The 22,933-nt window shown below is 41.0% G+C and overlaps 1 protein-coding gene and 1 long non-coding RNA gene across 9 annotated transcripts in view; one reads left to right on the top strand and one right to left on the bottom strand.

The window, feature by feature from the left end:
* Positions 1-1,671: 1,671 nt before the first annotated feature.
* On the bottom strand, positions 1,672-10,704 carry LOC143689746 (uncharacterized). Of its 2 annotated transcripts, none has more exons than XR_013178910.1 (3): positions 10,312-10,704; positions 9,969-10,120; positions 1,672-1,842 (listed from the first exon to the last, which is right to left on the bottom strand). It is a non-coding gene; the product is annotated as an uncharacterized LOC143689746 (long non-coding RNA). The 2 variants fall into 2 exon arrangements; XR_013178911.1 differs by lacking the exon at positions 1,672-1,842 and adding exons at positions 7,562-9,010; positions 9,413-9,461 and having other exon boundaries at positions 9,969-10,704.
* The window catches only part of WFDC8 (WAP four-disulfide core domain 8), a 46,288-nt gene continuing 30,243 nt past the window's right edge, over positions 6,889-22,933 (top strand). Inside the window, exons 1-4 of one of the 7 annotated variants that reach the window (XM_077167890.1) lie at positions 6,889-6,951; positions 10,255-10,334; positions 12,876-12,977; positions 13,935-14,076. In XM_077167890.1, coding sequence (XP_077024005.1) covers positions 12,887-12,977; positions 13,935-14,076 — 233 coding nt within the window. In that variant the 5' untranslated portion in view covers positions 6,889-6,951; positions 10,255-10,334; positions 12,876-12,886. Of the gene's footprint in view, positions 6,952-9,873; positions 10,129-10,254; positions 10,345-10,389; positions 10,823-12,875; positions 12,978-13,934; positions 14,077-22,933 lie in introns of those variants that run through there. The other 6 variants (XM_077167892.1, XM_077167881.1, XM_077167898.1 and 3 more) reach the window with 6 other exon arrangements.

The following is a 22,933-nucleotide window of genomic DNA, read 5'->3' on the forward strand; positions in this document are numbered from 1 at the left end:
TCCATTCTAAAGGGAATCACTGAATATGTGTAGAGGAAGGACTTAGGATATAGCCAGAGTGTCCAATGACCATCAACCACCTCCTGGCTGACAAAGAGAAGGTTAGAGTTTTTAAGAGAGAGGAGGATTCTTGGAGATGGTTTTGGAAGGGAAGCCATGGCACGAGGGAGTGCTGGGTGGAGGGGCTTTAAGAGAGCCAACTGTTCACAGGGGAAGGGGATCTCCTGCCAGGAGGGATGAGGGGCTTTCCAGCCCCCAGCTGAGGCAGCTTTAGAAACATCCTTACCCTGCTGTTGTCCAAGCAGAGCATAAAAGAGTGCTTGAAAGAGATGGAGACCTGTCCCTTGAGGTTGGGAGACATGGAGACTGTTTCTTAGAGGGAGTGAAGAAACGGGGGGTGACTTTCCTCCCAGAGTCTAAAAAAGGAAGGTTGCTTGAGTCTTCAAGTGGACTGAGGAAATAGCAGAGAAGGTAGCCAGGGTTGAGACAACTAGAAAGGATTAGCAAAAAGGCTGCCAGCTGGGGGTTCTCCTGTGTGCTCTCAAGGGCAAGGGTGAAGGAATTAGCTACAGAGAGCTTCACCCATGAGGGAATGCTGCAGCCTGGAAAGGAGACATGCCCGTCAGAGGCAGTGGATTGGCTATGGACATGCGTTGTGGAAGGACAGACAGAATATCTTCTGTCTTACCGCAAGGATTTCCCCAAAGCCTCCAAGCATGTTCCTCACCAACAGCTACGCAATCTACCTGTTCTGATTTTGTTTTATCCCTGGATGGATGCTGCCAACGAATGTCACACAAAAGTGTACCTGGATAGTGGGATGAGACTGCCAAGTGGCCATTTCAGGCTCATATCCTCCCAGATATGTAAGCCAGAGTGCAGTAAAAATACCTCACACTGTGGTGACCACCATCTTTAGTTAGCCTTTCAGATGGATCTAACACCTGTGTCCCGGGGCATAACTTACTCAGGTCTCATTGTCTTCCTGCTGTGTGGTGCCCAGATTACCCAGCAACGCCCGTGCACCCAGGGACGGTCAGCGTGTGGCGTGAGCACTCAGTCTCCTACAAGGGGCAGGAGGACGCGAGCAAGGCTGGTGCACAGGGCACAAGCCTCATGTCACAGGTGAAATAAAAAAGGGTAACTCTGTTGGCTGTAGTGATCAATAAACTTTACAAAGGTGAAATAGGACCTCTGCTCAACAAAGGAGGCAGGAATTAGACCTAGAACCCAGGGACCTCCTAGGAAACCGTGTGCTAAGGCATAGAGGATTACTGCAACCACACAGGCAGGGCCACTAAGAGCACATGCCTCAGAAATGAGGGTTTGGCTCATCCTGCCAGATAAAATACCAAAGCAGCTGATTTGCTGGCTAAAAGCAAAGTTAATATGGAAGGGAAGGGAGGGAAAGGTCATAAATACCAGCCATGACCTTCTGATCAGAAAAGAGAACCGTCTTTTCTTCCTTGGATATCATGCATGCTTACAAATATGATGATATGTTCTATAAGTGTGTGTATTATTTATTTCTCCTTTTTCCATCTCCCATATTCTCCTGTTATTTTATATTGGATGTGTCGATAGTGCTTAATTTAGAATTTGTTTCACAGGTAGTTTGGTCAGCTTTTGCTGAGTTAAAAAGAAACAAAACCTAAAAAATGTTAATGACAAGCAGCAAAAAGCATTTATTTCTCTCTCACACATCTGGAGATCAGCAGGTGTTCAGCTACTCTAAACTGGGCTTGGATGAGCTCATCTTCAGGCTATGGGTTAGGTCCACTTTTCATCCATGTGTCTTTCCTTCACTTTGGACCATCAGTTTCTTCAGGCGTCATCTTCTCACTGCAAAATACAGGTGCATGACAGAGGAAATCCAGCCCTGTAAACACATTTCAAGCCTGATAGAATCCTTTGGACCAAGCAAGTTGCAGGGCCAAGTCCAAAGTGTAGGAGCCAGAAAATATTCTGCCCACTGGAGGCCATTTGGAAGGACGTAGATGTATAATAAGATGGATTTGATATAGTCTTACAAGAAAGAGATTAACTTAAATGCCACAAAAGCGTGATGCATCCAATGTACTGATACTTTGCAACCAACCCCTCTGAATGACTCTTACATTTGTAGAAAATTATGGTATGTCAGCAGTGTAGGTTGCACTAGAAGCACTGGGCAGGATGGAGAGGAGCTAGAAGAGATTGGAGACAGGAAGATAAGGAAGAGAGTGGTGGTTCTGAGCTCCCGTCCTAAAAGTCCAATGAAAGAAGTGGAGCATGAAGAGAGCACTGGCTGTGGAGACGGAGATGGGAGCTTGAATCCATGGAATAAAGTGGAATCGGGATGAGCAGAATCGAGAGAGGAAAGGGAAGGTGGTGAAAAGAAAAGGATAAGTCAGACACTTAGGCCTGGTTAGAATTTAGGAAATCTTATGATGGGGATTTCCATTCTGTCCTGTCAACAGATAATTACTGAAACAAATTTCCACTTCGATTCCACTGGAGCTAAGTGAATCTGTCACTATCTATAAAGATTGTTTCAGTCAAAGATCACACAGTTAGGTACATGATTGTTCTTAATCTAGTACAATTAAATAAATGCTGTTATAGTGTTAGGTAGCTTAGGAGAAAATAGAAATGAATAATTAATTCTGTTTGTGGGATGTTGAAAAGGCTTTTCAGGGGAGATTTTCTTGTGACTGGGCCTTGAAGAATAAGTAGACTTCATTTTATTCAGTGAAGAGTGGATGAAATGTGCCTCTGACTGAGGAGAGAGCATGGTCAGAAGTCCAGAAAGCTCTTCACCTATGTGTGAAGTGGTAAGTCAGCTGGAAAAGTTTGAATTTGGGTTCATGGTATGCAATGGTGAGATCGGTGGCTAAAAAGATATGTTTAGATTTCACATGATTTACTCTGCATATATAAATATTTAGATTTTCTCTTTTCCAGATTATCTTGCAAAGAATTTAATGATGGATAGACGATTACATAGGACAGTAGATTGGATGTGAGAACCAGAGATCATTCTCCAACCTTCCCTACCCTAGGATAGGGTATCTTCCTGAATGAAACCAAACTCCCTTCTCCAAACTCTGGCCATTTCTCCCATTAGCACCACATATCCATGGGGCCCCTGTTCTCTTCTGGGATGCCCTTTGTCTACGCTCAGTACCATTACCAAGGTTTGAAGCAGTGGTCCAGAAATGGTAGATTGAAGCAGCCTTTTAGACCAGAAGTATCAACAGCTTTTTTCTTGTTAGATTCCTGTGGGACTCAAACAGCAGGCATGATTTGATCCTCCATGCACTTATGTATCACTGGAGCTAATGGAGGTTAAGGGGCAAACTTCATATATCCTTTGATTGCAGTACATTCGCCAATGTAATGTCTTTGTTTAGAGGAAATGATGGCTTTAAGATATGCTTGTATATTGAAGGGAAGCAGAAAGAGGATAAAAGTTGTTGGGGAAAGGAAGATGCCTAATCTTCTGAATTCCCTATGCTCAAAAACAGTGAAACAACTAGGTAAGGACCCAGAAAATTTCCAATCATCATAAGCCCCCTCTTTGCCCCTCCTGTACAAGAATTACAGTCAGTCCTTTGCTGTATGGTTTGCACATATTCTTTTCCTATTTTCTTCTCAAGGGGTCAAGACAATAATAGGCTTATGTGGGGAGTGGTTCCCAGAGGACAGGAAAAATTGGTGGCAGTTACAAAGAAATAATTTCAGATTAATGGGAGAAAGAGATTTCTAACAAGATATGATTTCCTACAATGGAACAAGCTATTGGATCCCATGACTAGAAGTATTCCTGCATACCGAAGGACCATCCAGCAGCAATGGTGTATAGGGCGATTTCCACACTGGGTAAGAGGTTGGTTAGGGTTCCCTCAGAAGCAGACCCTGAAACAAGGATTTAGTGTTAGGAGTTTCAATAGACAATTCCAGGAAATACTAGTGGGCGTGAGGTGTGAAATGGGAAGTGGAGAGATGGCTTTCGAGGGGTGTATTGTCTACAGAGTTATGGCTGTGAGTAACTGAAATTATTCTCCATCTAGCCTAGCTAATATCACTTAAAGAGTGTAACCACTTCATAAAATCCCTTATATGCCCTTCAGGGAACCCTGAGACCACACCATTCGCAAACATGAAGACCATGTTCACAAGTATTTTGGTTTGGCTAAAGTTGCTGGGATGAAATATACCAGAAATAGAACGGCTTTCAAAAAAGGAAGTTTTTACTTTATAAGTTTAAAGTCCTAAGTCCATAAAAATGTCCAAATTAAGGCACCAACAAGAGGTCACCTTCACTCAAGAAAGGCCAATGCTGTAAGGAACACCTGTCGGCTGGAAAGGCACCTGGCTGTTATCTGCTGGTCCCTTGCTCCTGGGCTCCAGTGCTTTCAGCCTCTGTTTCCTGTGGGGGTTCCTCACTTGGCTTCTCCAGGGCTGGGTTTCATTTTTGGCTTCCTTTGGCTCTCTCTAGGTTCTGGCTTGCTCAGCATCTCATGGGAAGGCACATGGCGATGTCTGCTGGGCTCTGCCTGTGTCTTGGCATCTGCTCTCTCTGGTGGCACTCCAAGCATTTCCAAATATTTGTATCTCTGTCAGCTCTGAAGCAACTGTTCTCCAAGCACCTACATCTGAGATTTCTCAAAAATGTTTCCCTTTTTACAGGACTCTAGTAAGCTAATCAAGACCCACCTTGGATGGGTGGAGTCACATCTCCATCTAATCAAATGACCATGTCCACAATTGGGTGGGTCACATCTCCATGGAAACAACTTAATAAAAAAGATTCTACCCAACAAAATTGAATGACGATTAAAGAAAATGGCTTTTCTGGGGTACACAACAGTAGCAAACTGGCATACCAAGCTTGTGTTGTAACTGCTGAGAGTTGTTTGCTTACTGAAAAATTTCTCTCCCAAATAACCTCTCCAAGTAAATATAATCTTGTTCTCTCTGTACAGAGATTGCTGAAATGACACTGACAGAAAGTTTCACTCCCAGCAAACTCTAACTGCCACATGACTGAGGCAGAGTACTTGCTGGGTTACTCAATTCGTAAATGTCTAGAGTAGAGGTTCATGATGTCAGGTTAAAATGATACTATTTTATTGGCCATTATTTTATGCTACTGTCTTGGGTAACTTTGTCTATGAGATATAAGGCTTAAATAGATGGCTTCCAAGAGAAGGCTGTGAAGATAGATGGAAAATTAACTACCCTTAGCAAGAATCCTGGATAATAGCAGTATGGAAAAAAGTGAAGCTTTTAGAAAAGTGTGCATTGATTCTAGACACAAATGCTAAGTAGAGCTGAGTATCAGCGTAGCTGAGTTGCTTGAGAAAATTTTAATGCAGGAGTCAGTCTGGGAACCTGGTCATGGAAATTGGACACCCAAGAAAGGAGTTGAGTGAAGAAACCTCACATCAAGTAAATCCAGGAGATCTTTGGAAGCAATGGTGGAGAGAACTGTTTAATCAGAAGTCAACAAAAAGAATAAGGCTCCTGAATAAAATTAATAAAATATCTAGCTCTTTCAATGACCAAGGAGCAGCAAGAAATCACAGTTAAATCAAAAAGGTCTTATTTGCATGGAGTTTGTGCACTTAGATCCTTTTATAATTTTCCAAGCTCCTTGTAACTTAGTGTGGGGAGTTTCTCTACAATATATGAAGGGGAAAAGGTCAGAGACCCAGGGACTCAGTCCTTAAGGGAAAAATACAGAGGTTGTAGGCAATAGGAGTGCATCAGTAAGAGACAAGCAAGAACCTTGGATTCTTCTCCAAGAAACCTGGAATCTTCTTGAGAAGCTGTAGTTCTTTAAGAAACAGTAAATTCTTTTTTTGGTGGGGGGTGGGCAGTGTTCAATTGCTAAAACTCCCTAGTCCAGAGGCCTCCTCAGTAAGAATTCCCTCCTTTACCCTAAGCATATATTATATGAGGGACACAAAAGTAAAGGTGAAAGGCATAAAAGTAGAAGAGGTACATTAAAAGTAAATGTTAGAATAAGGGAATAATGTGTTTGGGAATTCCAGAAGTTACAACCTAACAAAGCAATGCTAATAAGAGAGTGCATGAAGAGATTCTAGGAAGTCACAGCAAAATTCTTGAAAAACTTTGCCAACAGTTGGAATTAGATGCCTCTATTTATTTGGAAATAAAAGAAAAGTCCCATTTCTGGACCATCAGTCGTGCTAATCCCTCCCCACACCAATTCTTACCACTGGGCCCCTTAACTATGATCCTTAGAATCTAGGCGTAGAGAGCTGGGGTTGTAGATGCTTCCCAGCCTCTGGGCTCTGGATATTGGGAGAGTTCTCCTCGGAGAGTGCACAGGTGTCCTCACATGTCTCATTGGTCAGAAAGCTGTGGTTAGGACCACCGCAACCTCCTCATGTGAACTTCTGAGAGCTGTCATTTGGAGACATCTCAACTTCCTTGGATTCAGCATATTGGACTGAGGGAAAGGACTTCGTGTTACAGTGTCAGTACTCAAATACTCAAAATTCCTCTACCTGGAGCACGGGCTTACACATAATCACAAACACAGTTATGCTTCCGAACTTCACCCACCATCTTCTCTCATAGCCCAGCTTTCAAGACTCACCCAGGAGCCCTTTTGGGGAGACATAGATAGTATATTGGGAACAATGGCAAATGTAGCAGTTGGAATTATATGAAGAACCAATAGTTGTAGCTTCTTATGGATTCCTGGTAGTCAAACCTAAATCCACCTCGACTCATTGAATGGTGCGGGTTCATTGAACTCTGACTGGAACCCAAAGCTTACTTTGGTACCTTTGGTATCTACTTACCCTCCTGGACTCTCTTTTCCAGAAAATTCTCCATGTAATAGAGTACAGATAGTTCCACATTCCATCATCCCTTTCTCATCCCTTAGTGACCCCTCAGTGTTGAGGGTAGAGAAGAGAAAGCCTGAATCGCAAGGTAAACGTGGGTTTCTAACTAAGGAAGAGTATATCCAGGGCTTTAGGGAATCCTAAACTAGAGTGTAACCCCACAGTATTGTAACTTTGCTTCAGGATAAGGGTTAAGACAGAAATACAGCCCTTCCTGAGGCTCTTATATATTCAAAGTATTCGCAGTAGTGATAAAAACACCAGGAAGGGTTGATGCTAACCTCCTGTTGGTGTTATTGGGAAAAGATGGTAGAAATCTCTGAGCTGAGACTATTATTTTAGATTGGAGCCTAAATTCTTGGCGGCTCCTCCTATGTTTACTCTCCCGCTTCCCCTCTCCACCTCCTCTCTGTCCTTTGTGCAGAACAGGATGTGCCCAAGTACCCAACCATGAAGCTATTGAAACAAAGAGGGACCTTGTGTCTCCAAAGCCCCACCCCATCCTTTCTGCCTTAAAAATAGCATGGTGTCTTGGATTTTTAAAAAAATTTTCATTTAATATGAAGGCCTGGGTTCATAGTAAATGGTTTATGGTTTTATTCATTTATGCATTTATATTCAACTTTATTTCAGAAAGGATTGAAGGAAGTGTACCAAGATTTCAAATACACAGTCTGAACAAAACCAAATTTAGCTTATACAAGGAAAACAAAGCAAATGAGAAATAAGGATAAGAAAGTATAATAGAATCATGAGTGAGATTAGTGCAACAAATGAATGCCACAGTCATAGACACTCGCTATGAGATGGCACAAAATTGTCTCTAAGCTTTTGTACAAACAGTCCAAAAAGGGGAACATAAAAGTTGCAGAACTTAGAGTGAGCATGAACTAAGTCGAAATACATGCTCAAGTAAAGTACATGTATTCATGGTAGAAGAGATAACTCTTCCAGATGTTCTCAAAGAAGGATCATCGTGTGGCGAGGGGAGCAGCTCCCTCTGTGACGGGCTCATGTTGGACTCAAGGAAGCGTTTCGTGGGTTACATGTGAGCCCATGCAATCATCAGCCGACCACAGGCAACTCAGCTGCAATAGTTCTCCAGAGACCCAATTTTATGTGATCCATTTTCACATTTGTAGAAGGAAGGAGAATAGATGGTCTGTTTACCCACTAACCCTCCACAATGTGGATTTTCTCTGTTCACTTTAAGGAAGGCATTGGAAAGCATGGTAGTTAGATTCAGGTGGCAACTTGGCTAGGTGAAGGTGCCTAATTCTATTGCTGTGGACCTCAGCCAATTACATGTTGACGATTACATCTGCAGTCAGTTAGGAGGCGTTCCTGCTGCAGTGAATGATGTTTGATTTCATTGGCTGGTGCTTAAATGAGAGCGCTCAGTGTAGCACAGCCCAAGCAGCTCAGCATACCTCATCTCAGCAGCTCGCAGCTCAGCCCAGGCCTTTGTAGATGCAGAAAAAAATCACCCCAGGGAAAGTTGTTGGAACCCAGAGGCCTGGAGAGAAGGCCAGCAGAGATCACCCTGTGCCTTCCCATGTAAGAAAGAACCTCAGATGAAAGTTAGCTGCCTTTTCTCTGAAGAACTAACACAATAAATTCCCTTTTATTAAAAGCCAATCCGTCTCTGGTGTGTTGCATTCTGGCAGCTAGCAAACTAGAACAGAAAGTAATACATTTCAGACCACTGTTTCCAAGATCTGACTTGCAAACAGATTTTGAGTTTGACTCCAAAGGCAGAATTACATCCAACGATAAATCAATGAGACTTTAAATATCAGCACCCTTCCTTAGAAGAGCCCTTCTGTGGCTAAGCATATTCCAGCCTCCTAAGGAGGGGAGGAAGCAGCTCCATGCATAGAGGTGGGAGCACTGTACCAGCCTGGGGAGCACCCTCCATGCCTCATGGTGGTTTGAGAATATACTACATCCCTGTTCCACCAGCCCCCTGTGACAATCTACCCCTGGTTGCACTTGTCAAGCATTCCAGTCCCATGTTATATAACATCAAAGCAAAGATCTGAATTCGCCACCACGCTGAAAACTGCCTGGGGCCAGGTTTCAAGGCTTCGTGGCTAAATCATGCCACCAGGCAGACAGCAGGAACTGGTCACAGCAGTTCTGGCAAACTAAGAAAATTGGAAGAAAAAGAAAGTCTCAATATAATTTACACATCAAGCAAAATGACCTCAATAAATGAAAACCAATAACCAATGCAAAGAAATAGATATGAATATCATAATTAATGAGCTCAAGTTATTTTAAAAGTCACATTCTTTTTCAAACACACTTGAATCCGTTAACAATAATTGATCAGGTGCTAGGCCACACCGGAGGCCTCAAAAAAGTAAAAAAATCAACATCATACAGTGCTTTCTTTTCAAAATGCAATAAAGTAGGAAATCAATACTGAAAGTATTTGTTTAATCTCATATATCTAAGAAACAATCACAATGCTCAGTAACATATGATTATCATACTGGAAATGAGAAAATACTTAAATTTGGACGACAATAACTATATTTACATACCTAAATCTATGAGGACGACCATGAGAAGTAAACTTAATGCTTTAGTTACCTACATCGAAAGGAATAAATGTCAATAACAAACTCTAGAAGTTGGGGAAAAAGCAACAGATAAAACCTAAAGAAAAAAGGAAGAATGATAAATGCACTAAGTCAATGAGGTGCGAAACAAAAAGAAAATAAACAAAACCCAAAGCTGACTCTCTAAAAAGCTTAGCCACATAGACAAACTATTGTCAAGACCAAGACACTGGCAGAAAAAAAAATCAAGACAAAGAGGAATATTGTTCTTCAGCAGGAGAGACAACTTGTTGTTTAATCACTCAAAGGATTACGGTACAGCAATGAAGAGAAATGAAACAAAATTAATGAACCAGGAAAACAGATAGAGATTAGAAACATAGTCATTCCTATTCCATCTCTTTTTATCTAAATGAAAGCCACATGGCCCTGGGTGAGGGGTGATGGCGCAACGTTTTTATTAGCAAAGGCGAATCAATACAGAGGGCACACAATAACCAAAAGAAAATAAATCTAGACTCTGTCCTTGACTTCTTACCGATGGATGGACCCAGATGGATCAGATAAAGTCTCTAGAGACACGGTCCTTGGGTCCTGGGAAGAGGGGACGCTCTGGCCACAACCCAGGTGCTCAATGTTCTTCCAAGCCTAGAAGGAGATACCGCTTGCATCAAAGCAAACGCGGTGCTTCTGGATGGGTGAGAATCAAAGAGTGCATGATGTGGCCGAGATGTAGTTCCTGGGCAGAACTTAAAAATCTTCCACAACAAGAATCTGCATTATGTTATAAGCCTTTGAAATTTGTTTTCTGCACCCTGTTCCAGCCCCACCCACTCCACTCCCAGAGGCTAGAAGAAAGAGGGCTTGGCCAATTACTGCACCTCCAATCCAGAGGCCTTCAGAGGTAGGTGAGGGTAAGTGTCCTGGGCCATGGGTTTCATTTGGGGGTTGCTTGAATGAAACCCCTGCCCAGACAGCATCAACGCTCTGCCTGTGAGGTGGGGGTTAGGATCCCTGTTGTTCAAATAAGGAAACAGAGAGGTGACACGATCCTTTTGAGGTCCAATGGGTAAAAGGGGCAGAGTTGAAAAAGGTACCAGCAATCCTGACTCTAAATCTAGTGCTCTTTCTTCTTTAACCATATCTGGAAAGCCAAAGATTTTGAATTTTGGTGGCAGCAGTATTTCTGTGTCTTTATGAGGCCCGGCTACCTTTTTTATGGCCCCACATTCTATCTCAGGATAGTCATGGAATTCACCCAGAATTTTGTGGGTGAGAAGTACCCAGCCCGGGCATTATGACGCGTCTCTTCTCTAGGAACTTCCAGTACATCCAAGGTGTGAAAAGAAAGGGATTGGACCACCCCAAATCCCAAACATGCTTTGGGAGCAAGTAAGAAACTCAGAAAATTAGGCTAAAAGTGGGGTCTTATTAATTAATAGTTTTCAAAGCTCTGGAAAATTTGGGACTAGGATTATATTTTGAATACAAATAAATAGCCTCTTATAAACGATTTCTTTGGATTTATTGCACTCCTACACTGTGTACCAGGCTTTCCTCCTCTCTGTGCCCAGGAGAAAAACGAGGAATCCAAAGGTCCATCCCAATCCATGCTTACCTGCACCCCAGTTAGCTCATAGCTCATATCCTCATTTGTTGGAAAACAGAGCAGCTGCATCTACACCTGTCTAGCCATGTGTTGACGCCTTCACATTCTGAGCCTTGCTAACTGCTTTCCTGTGGGAAGAATACGAGTGATTTGTAGGTTACCTGGAAATCACCGTACTCAAAGAGAGTCCTCCCTTGGCCTGAAGCCTCACCAATTAAGTTGTATCCTTTGATAAAAATATTAGCCAATGGTAAATGAAGTCTCAACATCTTACGTTGGCAATTTTCCTTCAAAAAGCTACTCCGAATCAAGCTGGCAGGGACATGGGTTCTGAATGGAGACATTTGGAAAGCAGATATAAGCACTTAAGAGTGGAAGCCCCCAAATATCTGATCTTTTGCAATGGTGGAAATGTTCTATGTCTGCACTGTCCAATATGGTAGACACCGTCTACCATATGTGGCTATTGAGTACTTGAAATGTGGCTAGAATTATAGATAACTGAAGTTTTAATTTCATTTCATTTACATTGATTTAAATAATCACATGTGCCTAGTGGCTACCATACTGGACGGCATAGAAGAACCTCTTCAGCTGTTTTGAAAACAAATGGTAAAGACTTTCAGGGAAGAATAGAATCGCTGCCTCGTTACTGTGTAATTCATGATACCAGAATTTAGCCCTTTTCTTTGTCTCCTTCATTTTCATTCCCATATGATTTCTGGAGGGTAAAGCAGCAGATAGAGGATGAAAGGGGCAGATGGGAGCGGACTGGGGATTTTGAATGGTCTTAAGGCTTCTTGTCCCATGGCCCAATCCCTCCCACTCGTCATCTCTTAGATGTCAGCAAGCTGCTCTTATTCTTCTGCCTCATTTTTCTTTCCTCCTCAGCAGTTACTGCCACCTATACATTTCCTCATTCATTTGGTTTGATTTTTGTCTCAATTAGAATGGCAGCTCTATGAATGCCAGAATTGGTGTCTGTTTTGTTCACCACCGTATTCCAGTGTCTAGAACTTGGGACGTGGTAGGCAATATCTGTTGAATGAGTGAATAAATGAACTTCTCCACAACCACACGGACCTCACAAACTCTTGGGGTGCAGAAGAAGCTCTGTGTGGAGTATCTCAAAGCCCTTTCTCAATTCAGAATTGGAAGGCAGCATCTCTGCTGCCCCAAGCAAAGATTTTTACCAAAATCCTCTTCAAAATCTCTATTTCCTCCAACTCTGGACACTCTATGTGAATGAAAGTTCTAAGGCTCCACCAATTAGTTCTTGGCTTTTCACCTATTTTCCAAATCATGCCAAGTGATCTATCTTATGATTCACTTGGGATCACTCCGGTGATTTTCCTTAGGGTCTTGATGGAAGCTTGCATAATATCATCATGTTACCTATGTTTAAAATAAAAAATCAGAACACTTTAAGTGTTCTATTTCTAATTGCATAAAAATTAAATACAGCATAACATAAAGTATGTACTATTCTGGTTCTCTCTGGATGGTGGAATTGCTAATACTTATCTATTTCCTCTTTGTCCTTTTAAAAATCCTACTTGATACAATGTACAATCTGAAGGTTTACTGTTTTTTTTTTAAATCAGAAAAGCAATACTTTTTTTAAAGAAATATTTTTTGCAAAGGAAGGGGTATCGGGGAAGAAGCTTTAGAGAAGCTAATGCTCGACTTGGGAGTTGATACATCATTGGGAGCCAAGGATGTAAAGGAAAAGTAAGAGAAAGAATAATATAACATTCACAAGAACTGTCTCTCTCTCTTTCCTACTCTCGTTGGTTCCCTTCCTTCTCTACCTACCATCATTTAACCCTGAAACAGAGAGAGAAGCCATGAAGCCCTGGGTGCTCCTGCTCCTCATGCTCGTACAGGTGGTCATGATGCTTCTGCCTGTGCTGGGAGGCTTCTGGAACAAATATCCTAGTACGTAGATTGGCAAGGGAGAGGGGCTGGGCCCAGCCCTGGGATACCTGGCATAGATGATGCAGGGCTCACGTTTCTGGGATCACCCATTAGAGGATTAGAGCCTTTTCTCAGCAGAGACATCCAAGCAAGATCAGGTTGGATGTTTCCAGTCTGGGGTTCCTCCAAGCAATCTCTCCCATCTCTGAGACCAATAATGGCTATATGATGAAAGAGTATAGCTTTGGTTTAAAACTACAGGAAATAACGTTTTCCAGTGGCTGACAAGTTTGGTAGAGGAAACACCATCACAGAGCTTTCTTTCCAGTCCATATTTTCAGAACCTCTGTGCTTCATCTGGTCATGCCTTTAAAGAATATGGAAAGGGTAATATTTAGCACGTGCATTAGTCTTTTTAGAACATGAAAAAATGGAACCGACAAATAAGGGAATCATGTGACAAGAAAAGGGGGACTTAGAGGGAAGGTTGGTGGCTAGTGAAAGACATGGAAGTTGGGGAGAGAGTGAATCATTAGGGAAGGCAAAGCGAAAAGGAGAAAAATAGATTCCAATTCTCCTTTGGCTCCGTTTCCTGTTCTGCAAATTTGGTGTGGAAATTGGAGCAAGATGGTGTCGCAGACCCTGAAATGGAAAGTTATATGAGAATATATTTGGTGGGGTGATGCTATACACATTAGGGGTGTCCCAGGTCCTGCGTTTAGGGTGATTGGAGAGGACTCAGAGGCCAGCAATGCTGTGAGGACTTGTAGAGGGAGAGAAGGCATGTCCTGCAAGGGTAGTCTCCTGTGAGGGGACCCCGGCTGCAATGAGAGGAGATACGGGAAGAGGTTCACTTAAAGGCACTGAAATACCTCATTTGTTGCTTGGAGTTCAGGTTGCAGAAGGGTTTGTTAAGCTTGAGAAGGGTTTCTTGTCTAAGATGTGGAAAAATAGCTGCTTCTACCATCTCCATTCCAGATGAAGAAAAAGTAATTGATCAGTGCTGGGTACAGCCTCCGCCAATGTTTTGTGAAAAAAGATGCACTAAATTCCAGACCTGTTTACTTCCAAATTCGACATGCTGCTGGACCTATTGTGGAAACATCTGTTTGGACAGAGGGTGAGTTGGCTGTGGTGAGAGCATAGGTGCCTGGGCATGCATCCTCCGTGATCCTCACATCCTGAAGCTGTGCCCCGAACAGAAGACTGCAGCCCCCCAAATCTCAGTCAAAGATACAGGCAGCAGAAGACAATGCCCTGCTAGCTCCAAATCTAGCTTGTCTCTCATTGCAAAATAAGTCAAGGCACCAACATGGGGACCTCTACTTTTCTTTTTCATTCTTATTCAGTTCCCTTTGCTTCCCCCATTTTATGACCCATCTGAGACCTCAGTACTGCCTCCTTAGTCAGGCCTCACACTAGCCTCCTTGTTTCAACCAAACCCAAGAAGACCTGGTCTCCACCTGTCAACTCAGTGGGCAGCCCCTTGGGAGGAACTCCTGATGTTACAGAGATAATTCTTGTCTTTCTATCTGGGGCCTTAGGTGCTATTAATTTTAGGAACGGATGTCCCCAGGGTTCCCAGACTTTTGACTACCTACACTTTACCTTCCAGAGAGCCACTTAAATCAATGCTAAAATCCAGGGTCTAGCTGGTCCACTGCCAGTGGGAGCTGGAGGACAATTACGTGGCCCATGAGGAGTGACTGGCTCCTTGTTGAAGAGCCAAGGACCCCTCTGCTCCCTCCTTAACCTCTCCACCCTGAGAAGGCCAAATCTTTGCCAAATAAAACGTGATACACCGATCTGAAGGCTGTGCATTCATTTTTACTTGGTTCCTGTGGCTTCATTTCCATCATCACAATCCCCAACAGTCTGACAGTTCTTCCCATCCCATCAAGTGCACAGGCATCCAACTCTGCCTTCCCAGTTAGACCTTCGTATTAGCCGGGTCAGCTAACAGCAGTAGAAAAAAAAAGTTTATTAAAAATCTCACAGGGTTAACTAATTCTTGATTAGTAAGACCTTATTCTCATTCACAATACATTTCCCTGAGGGTGCTTGGTGGTCAACCACCCACGCCATGATTCAAGGGCTCTGGCTCCCTTTATCTCCCAGAGCCTCTTCTGTTGACCCTTCTCCTTCCCAGGCAGCAGATAGGGGGGAAAAGGTAACATGGAGGCTTATATAGGAGGGTTTTGTGTTTGTTTTTGTTTTTGTTTTGGCATGGGCAGGCTCTGGGAATCGAACCTGGGTCTCCAGCATGGCAGACAAGAATCACAGGAATTTTTTTTAATGACTAGAAGTGGAGTTCATCATTTCTGTCCACATCCCATTGGCTGCCAAGTAGTCATATGGTCCCCCTATTTTCAAAGGAGGCTGGGATATGTAGTTTAGCTATCTGCCCAGGAAGAAGAGAAAATGGGATTTGATAAACACATAGCAATTTCTGACCTGTCTTCTCATGCAAAGCCGGACTACTGGGCCAAAACTCAAGACCCAAGACTCAAGACTGGCCTCCATATCACTGCAAATGGAACAAATACCCCTTTGGCAAGAAGCCAGAATCTCCTGTCATTAGAAGACATATTCCTGTTCTCAGGGTGGGTTCATGGAGCTTTCAAAATGACTCCTCCTCTTCCTGTCTTCCCTAACTGTGCTGGTTTGAAAATGCTGTGTACCCCAGAAAAACCAAGTCCTTTCATCCTTATTCAGTATTGTAGGGTGGAAACCTTTGATCAGATTGTCTCCACGGAGATTGGCCCACTCAATTGTGGGTATGTCCTTTTGATTAGATTACTCCGTGGAGATGTGACATGCCCAATTGTGGGTGTGGCTTTTTGATTAAATGGAGGTGTGACTCTGCCCATTCAAAATGGGTCTTGATTAGTTTACCAGAGTCCTTTAAAAGGGGAGACACTTTGGAGAAAACACAGTTGCTTCAGAGCTGACAGAGACACAGACATTTAGAGATACGTGGAATGCCAAGAGAAAGAGAAGACATCTAGACATGCAGAGTCCAGCAGATGCCTTCCCATGAGATGCTAAGCAAGCCAGAATGCAGAGTTGTGTCCCGGGAGGAGCTAAGTGAAGGCCCAGAGATTCTTAGAGAGGAAACCACTAGCGTTAGAAGCTAGAAACAATGGAACCAGAGACAAGGACCAGCAAATGCCAGCCACCTGCTTCCCCACGTAACAGACATTGGCCTTTCTTGAGTCAAGGTATTTTTTTCTGGCTGCCTTAGTTTGAACATTTTTATGGTCTTAGAACTATAAGCTTGTGTTCTAGTTTGCTAGAATGCAACATACCAGAAATGGAATGGCTTTTAAAAAGGGGAATTTAATAAGTTGCTAGTTCATAGTTCTAAAGCCGAGAAAATGTTCCAATTAAAACAAGTCTATAGAAATGTTCAATCAAAGGCATCCAGGAAAAGATACCTTGGTTCAAGTAGGCCAATGAAGTTCAGGGTTCCTCTCTCAAGTGGAAGGGCACATGGTGAACACAGAGTTTCTCTCTCATCTGAAAAGGCACATGGTGAACACAGTCAGGGTTTCTCTCTCATCTGGAAAGGCACGTGGCAAACACGGCATCATCTGCCAGCTTCCTCTCCAGGCTTCCTGTTTCATGAAGCTCCCTGGGAGGCATCTTCCTTCATCCTCTCCAAAGGTTGCTGACTGGTGGACTCTGGTTCTTGTGGCTATGTTGTTCTGCTCTGCTCTCTCTGAATCTCTCATTCTCTAAAATGTTTAGAGAACTAATCAAGACCCACCCAAATGGGTGGAGACACGCCTCTACCTAATCCATTTTAACAACCACTCTTGATCAAATCACATCTCCAGGGAGATGATCTAATTACAGTTTCAAACATACAATACTGAGTAGGGATTAGAAGAAACAGCTGCTTTTACAAAATGGAATTAGGGCCCTTTAAAACGGAACCATTTTGGAAAAAGCTTTAGAGCCGAGAGAGCCAACAGAGCCAGAGACTTTTGGAGATGGAGAAGAAAAACGCCCCGGGGAAGCTGTGGAAGAAGCCTGGAGAGAAAGCTAGCAGACATCGCCATGTGCCTTTCCATCTGAGAGAGAAACTCCATACATCATCGGCCTTCTTGAACCAAGGTCTCTTTCCTTGGAATCCTTAGCTTGGACATTTTTATAGCCTTGCCTTAATTGGGACATTTTCACAACCTTTGAACTGTAAACTTGAAACTTCATAAATTCTTTAAAAGCCACTCCCAGTTTCTGGTATATTGCATTCTAGCAGCTTACAAGCTATAACAAGCTCTTATGCTTTTCAGTTCTAAAATTTCCATTTGGTTCATCTTCTATTTCTTTGCTGAGGCTTTTTCTTTTCCATTTGTTTCAAGAGTGTTCAATGCTTGTTGGATCATTTTTTTTTATATTTTATTTTATTTTTATTAATTAAAAAAAGAATTAACAAAACAATTAGAAATCATTCCAATCTACCTGTACAATCAGTAATTCTTAATAACATCACATAGTTGCATATTCATCATTTCTTAGTACATTTGCATCGATTTAGAAAAAGAAATAAAAAGACAACAGAATAAGAATTAAAACAATAATAGAAAGAAAAAGAAAAAAAAACAAAAAAAATAAAAAAACCTATACCTCACATGTAGCTTCATTCAGTGTTTTAACATAATTGCATTACAATTGGGTAGTATTGTGCTGTCCATTTCTGAGTTTTTATATCCAGTCCCGTTGTACAGTCTGTATCCCTTCAGCTCCAATTATCCCTTCTCTTTTTTTTTTTTTTAATTAACGGAAAAAAAGAAATTAACCCAACATTTAGAGATCATACCATTCTACATATGCAATCATTAATTCTTAACATCATCACATAGATGCATGATCATCATTTCTTAGTACATATGCATTGGTTTAGAAGAACTAGCAACATAACCGAAAAAGATATAGAATGTTAATATAGAGAAAAAAATAAAAGTAACAATAGTAAAATCAAAACAAAACAAAACAAAACAAAACAAAAACCTATAGCTCAGATGCAGCTTCATTCAGTGTTTTAACATGATTACTTTACAATTAGGTATTATTGTGCTGTCCATTTTTGAGTTTTTGTATCTAGTCCTGTTACACCGTCTGTATCCCTTCAACTCCAATTGCCCATTATCTTACCCTGTTTCTACCTCCTGCTGGACTCTGTTATCAAGGACATATTCCAAATTTATTCTCGAATGTCTGTTCACATCAGTGGGACCATACAGTATTTGTCCTTTAGTTTTTGGCTAGACTCGCTCAGCATAATGTTCTCTAGGTCCATCCATATTATTACATGCTTCATAAGTTTATTCTGTCTTAAAGCTGCATAGTATTCCATCGTATGTATATACCACAGTTTGTTTAGCCACTCTTCTGTTGATGGAGATTTCGGCTGTTTCCATCTCTTTGCAATTGTAAATAACGCTGCTATAAACATTGGTGTGCAAATGTCCGTTTGTGTCTTTGCCCTTAAGTCCTTTGAGTATATTCCCAGCAATGGTATTGCTGGGTCATATGGCAATTCTATATTCAGCTTTTTGAGGAACCGCCAAACTGCCTTCCACAGTGGTTGCACCATTTGACATTCCCACCAACAGTGGATAAGTGTGCCTCTTTCTCCGCATCCTCTCCAGCATTTGTCATTTTCTGTTTTGTTGATAATGGCCATTCTGGTGGGTGTGAGATGATATCTCATTGTGGTTTTGATTTGCATTTCTCTAATGGCCAGGGACATTGAGCATCTCTTCATGTGCTTTTTGGCCATTTGTATTTCCTCTTCTGATAGGTGTCTGTTCAAGTCTTTTTCCCATTTTGTAATTGGGTCGGCTGTCTTTTTGTTGTTGAGATGAACAATCTCTTTATAAATTCTGGATACTAGACCTTTATCTGATATATCATTTCCAAATATTGTCTCCCATTGTGAAGGCTGTCTTTCTACTTTCTTGATGAAGTTCTTTGATGCACAAAAGTGTTTAATTTTGAGGAGTTCCCATTTATTTATTTCCTTCTTCAGTGCTCTTGCTTTAGGTTTAAGGTCCATAAAACCGCCTCCAGTTGTAAGATCCATAAGATATCTCCCAACATTTTCCTCTAACTGTTTTATGGTCTTAGACCTAATGTTTAGATCTTTGATCCATTTTGAGTTAACTTTTGTATAGGGTGTGAGAGATGGGTCTTCTTTCATTCTTTTGCATATGGATATCCAGTTCTCTAGGCACCATTTATTGAAGAGACTGTTCTGTCCCAGGTGAGTTGGCTTGACTGCCTTATCAAAGATCAAATGTCCATAGATGAGAGGGTCTATATCTGAGCACTCTATTCGATTCCATTGGTCGATATATCTATCTTTATGCCAATACCTTGCTGTTTTGACCACTGTGGCTTCATAATATGCCTTAAAGTCAGGCAGCGTGAGACCTCCAGCTTCGTTTTTTTTCCTCAAGATGTTTTTAGCAATTCGGGGCACCCTGCCCTTCCAGATAAATTTGCTTATTGGTTTTTCTATTTCTGAAAAATAAGTTGTTGGGATTTTGATTGGTATTGCATTGAATCTGTAAATCAATTTAGGTAGGATTGACAACTATATTTAGTCTTCCAATCCATGAACACGGTATGCCCTTCCATCTATTTAGGTCTTCTGTGATTTCTTTTAGCAGTTTTTTGTAGTTTTCTTTATATAGGTTTTTTGTCTCTTTAGTTAAATTTATTCCTGGTATTTTATTCTTTTAGTTGCAATTGTAAATGGGATTCGTTTCTTGATTTCCCCCTCAGCTTGTTCATTACTAGTGTATAGAAATGCTACAGATTTTTGAATGTTGATCTTGTAACCTGCTACTTTGCTGTACTCATTTATTAGCTCTAGTAGTTTTGTTGTGGATTTTTCCGGGTTTTCAACGTATAGTATCATATCGTCTGCAAACAGTGATAGTTTTACTTCTTCCTTTCCAATTTTGATGCCTTGTATTTCTTTTTCTTGTCTAATTGCTCTGGCTAGAACCTCCAACACAATGTTGAATAATAGTGGTGATAGTGGACATCCTTGTCTTGTTCCTGATCTTAGGGGGAAAGTTTTCAATTTTTCCCCATTGAGGATGATATTAGCTGTGGGTTTTTCATATATTCCCTCTATCATTTTAAGGAAGTTCCCTTGTATTCCTATTTTTTGAAGTGTTTTCAACAGGAAAGGATGTTGAATCTTGTCGAATGCCTTCTCTGCATCAATTGAGATGATCATGTGATTTTTCTGCTTTGATTTGTTGATATGGTGTATTACATTAATTGATTTTCTTATGTTGAACCATCCTTGCATACCTGGGATGAATCCTACTTGGTCATGATGTATAATTCTTTTAATGTGTTGTTGGATACGATTTGCTAGAATTTTATTGAGGATTTTTGCATCTGTAGTCATGAGAGAGATTGGTCTGTAGTTTTCTTTTTTTGTAATATCTTTGCCTGGTTTTGGTATGAGGGTGATGTTGGCTTCATAGAATGAATTAGGCAGTTTTCCCTCCACTTCTATTTTTTTGAAGAGTTTGAGGAGAATTGATACTAATTCTTTCTGGAACGTTTGGTAGAATTCACATGTGAAGCCATCTGGTCCTGGACTTTTCTTTTTAGGAAGCTTTTGAATGACTAATTCAATTTCTTTACTTGTGATTGGTTTGTTGAGGTCATCTATGTCTTCTTGAGTCAAAGTTGGTTGTTCATGTCTTTCCAGGAACCCGTCCATTTCATCTAAATTGTTGTATTTATTAGCGTAAAGTTGTTCATAGTATCCTATTATTACCTCCTTTATTTCTGTGAGGTCAGTAGTTATGTCTCCTCTTCCATTTCTGATTTTATTTATTTGCATCCTCTCTCTTCTTCTTTTTGTCAACCTTGATAGGGGCCCATCAATCTTATTGATTTTCTCATGGAACCAACTTCTGGTCTTATTGATTTTCTCTACTGTTTTCATATTTTCAATTTCATTTATTTCTGCTCTGATCTTTGTTATTTCTTTCCTTTTGCTTGCTTTGGGGTTAATTTGCTGTTCTTTCTCCAGTTCTTCCAATTGAACAGTTAATTCCTGCATTTTTGCCTTTTCTTCTTTTCTGATATAGGCATTTAGGGCAATAAATTTCCCTCTTAGCACTGCCTTTGCTGCATCCCATAAGTTTTGATATGTTGTGTTTTCATTTTCATTTGCCTTGAGGTATTTACTAATTTCTCTTGCAATTTCTTCTTTGACCCACTCGTTGTTTAAGAGTGTGTTGTTGAGCCTCCAGGTATTTGTGAATTTTCTGGCATTCCGCCTATTATTGATTTCCAACTTCATTCCTTTATGATCCGAGAAAGTGTTGTGTATGATTTCAATCTTTTTAAATTTGTTAAGACTTGCTTTGTGACCCAGCATATGGTCTATCCTTGAGAATGATCCATGAGCACTTGAAAAAAAGGTGTATCCTGCTATTGTGGGATGTAATGTCCTATAAATGTCTGTTAAGTCTAGCTCCTTTATAGTAATATTCAGATTCTCTATTTCTTTACTGATCCTCTGTCTCGATGTTCTGTCCATTGATGAGAGTGGGGAATTGAAGTCTCCAACTATTATGGTATTTGTGTCTATTTCCCTTTTCAGTGTTTGCAGTGTATTCCTCACGTATTTTGGGGCATTCTGGTTCGATGCATAAATATTTATGATTGTTATGTCTTCTTGTTTAATTGTTCCTTTTATTAGTATATAGTGTCCTTCTTTGTCTCTTTTAACTGTTTTACATTTGAAGTCTAATTTGTTGGATATTAGTATAGCCACTCCTGCTATTTTCTGGTTGTTATTTGCATGAAATATCTTTTCCCAACCTTTCACTTTCAACCTATGTTTATCTTTGGGTCTAAGATGTGTTTCCTGTAGACAGCATATAGAAGGATCCTGTTTTTTAATCCATTCTGCCAATCTATGTCTTTTGATTGGGGAATTCAGTCCATTAACATTTAGTGTTATTACTGTTTGGATAATATTTTCCTCTGCCATTTTGCCTTTTGTATTATATATATCATATCTGACTTTCCTTCTTTCTACACTCTTCTCCATACCTCTCTCTTCTGTCTTTTCGGTTCTGACTCTAGTGCTCCCTTTAGTATTTCTTGCAGAGCTGGTCTCTTGGTCACAAATTCTCTCAGTGACTTTTTGTCTGAGAATGTTTTAATTTCTCCCTCATTTTTGAAGGACAATTTTGCTGGATATAGGAGTCTTGGTTGGCAGTTTTTCTCTTTTAGTAATTTAAATATATCATCCCACTGTCTTCTAGCCTCCATGGTTTCTGCTGAGAAATCTACACATAGTCTTATTGGGTTTCCCTTGTATGTGATGGATTGTTTTTCTCTTGCTGTTTTCAAGATCCTCTCTTTCTCTTTGACCTCTGACATTCTAACTAGTAAGTGTCTTGGAGAACGCCTATTTGGGTCTAATCTCTTTGGGGTGCGCTGCACTTCTTGGATCTGTAATTTTAGGTCTTTCATAAGAGTTGGGAAATTTTCAGTGAAAATTTCTTCCATTAGTTTTTCTCCTCCTTTTCCCTTCTCTTCTCCTTCTGGGACACCCACAACACGTATATTTGTGCGGTTCATATTGTCCTTGAGTTCCCTGATACCCTGTTCAAATTTTTCCATTCTTTTCCCGATAGTTTCTGTTTGTTTTTGGAATTCAGATGTTCCATCCTCCAAATCACTAATTCTATCTTCTGTCTCTTTGAATCTATCATTGTAGGTATCCATTGTTTTTTCTATCTTTTCTACTTTGCCCTTCACTTCCATAAGTTCTGTGATTTGTTTCTTCAGTTTTTCTATTTCTTCTTTATGTTCAGCCCATGTCTTCTTCATGTCCTCCCTCAATTTATCGATTTCATTTTTGAAGAGGTTTTCCATTTCTGTTCGTATATTTAGCATTAGTTGTCTCAGCTCCTGTATCT

Source organism: Tamandua tetradactyla, chromosome 1 (assembly GCF_023851605.1).
Source record: "Tamandua tetradactyla isolate mTamTet1 chromosome 1, mTamTet1.pri, whole genome shotgun sequence".
Classification (NCBI taxonomy): domain Eukaryota; kingdom Metazoa; phylum Chordata; class Mammalia; order Pilosa; family Myrmecophagidae; genus Tamandua; species Tamandua tetradactyla.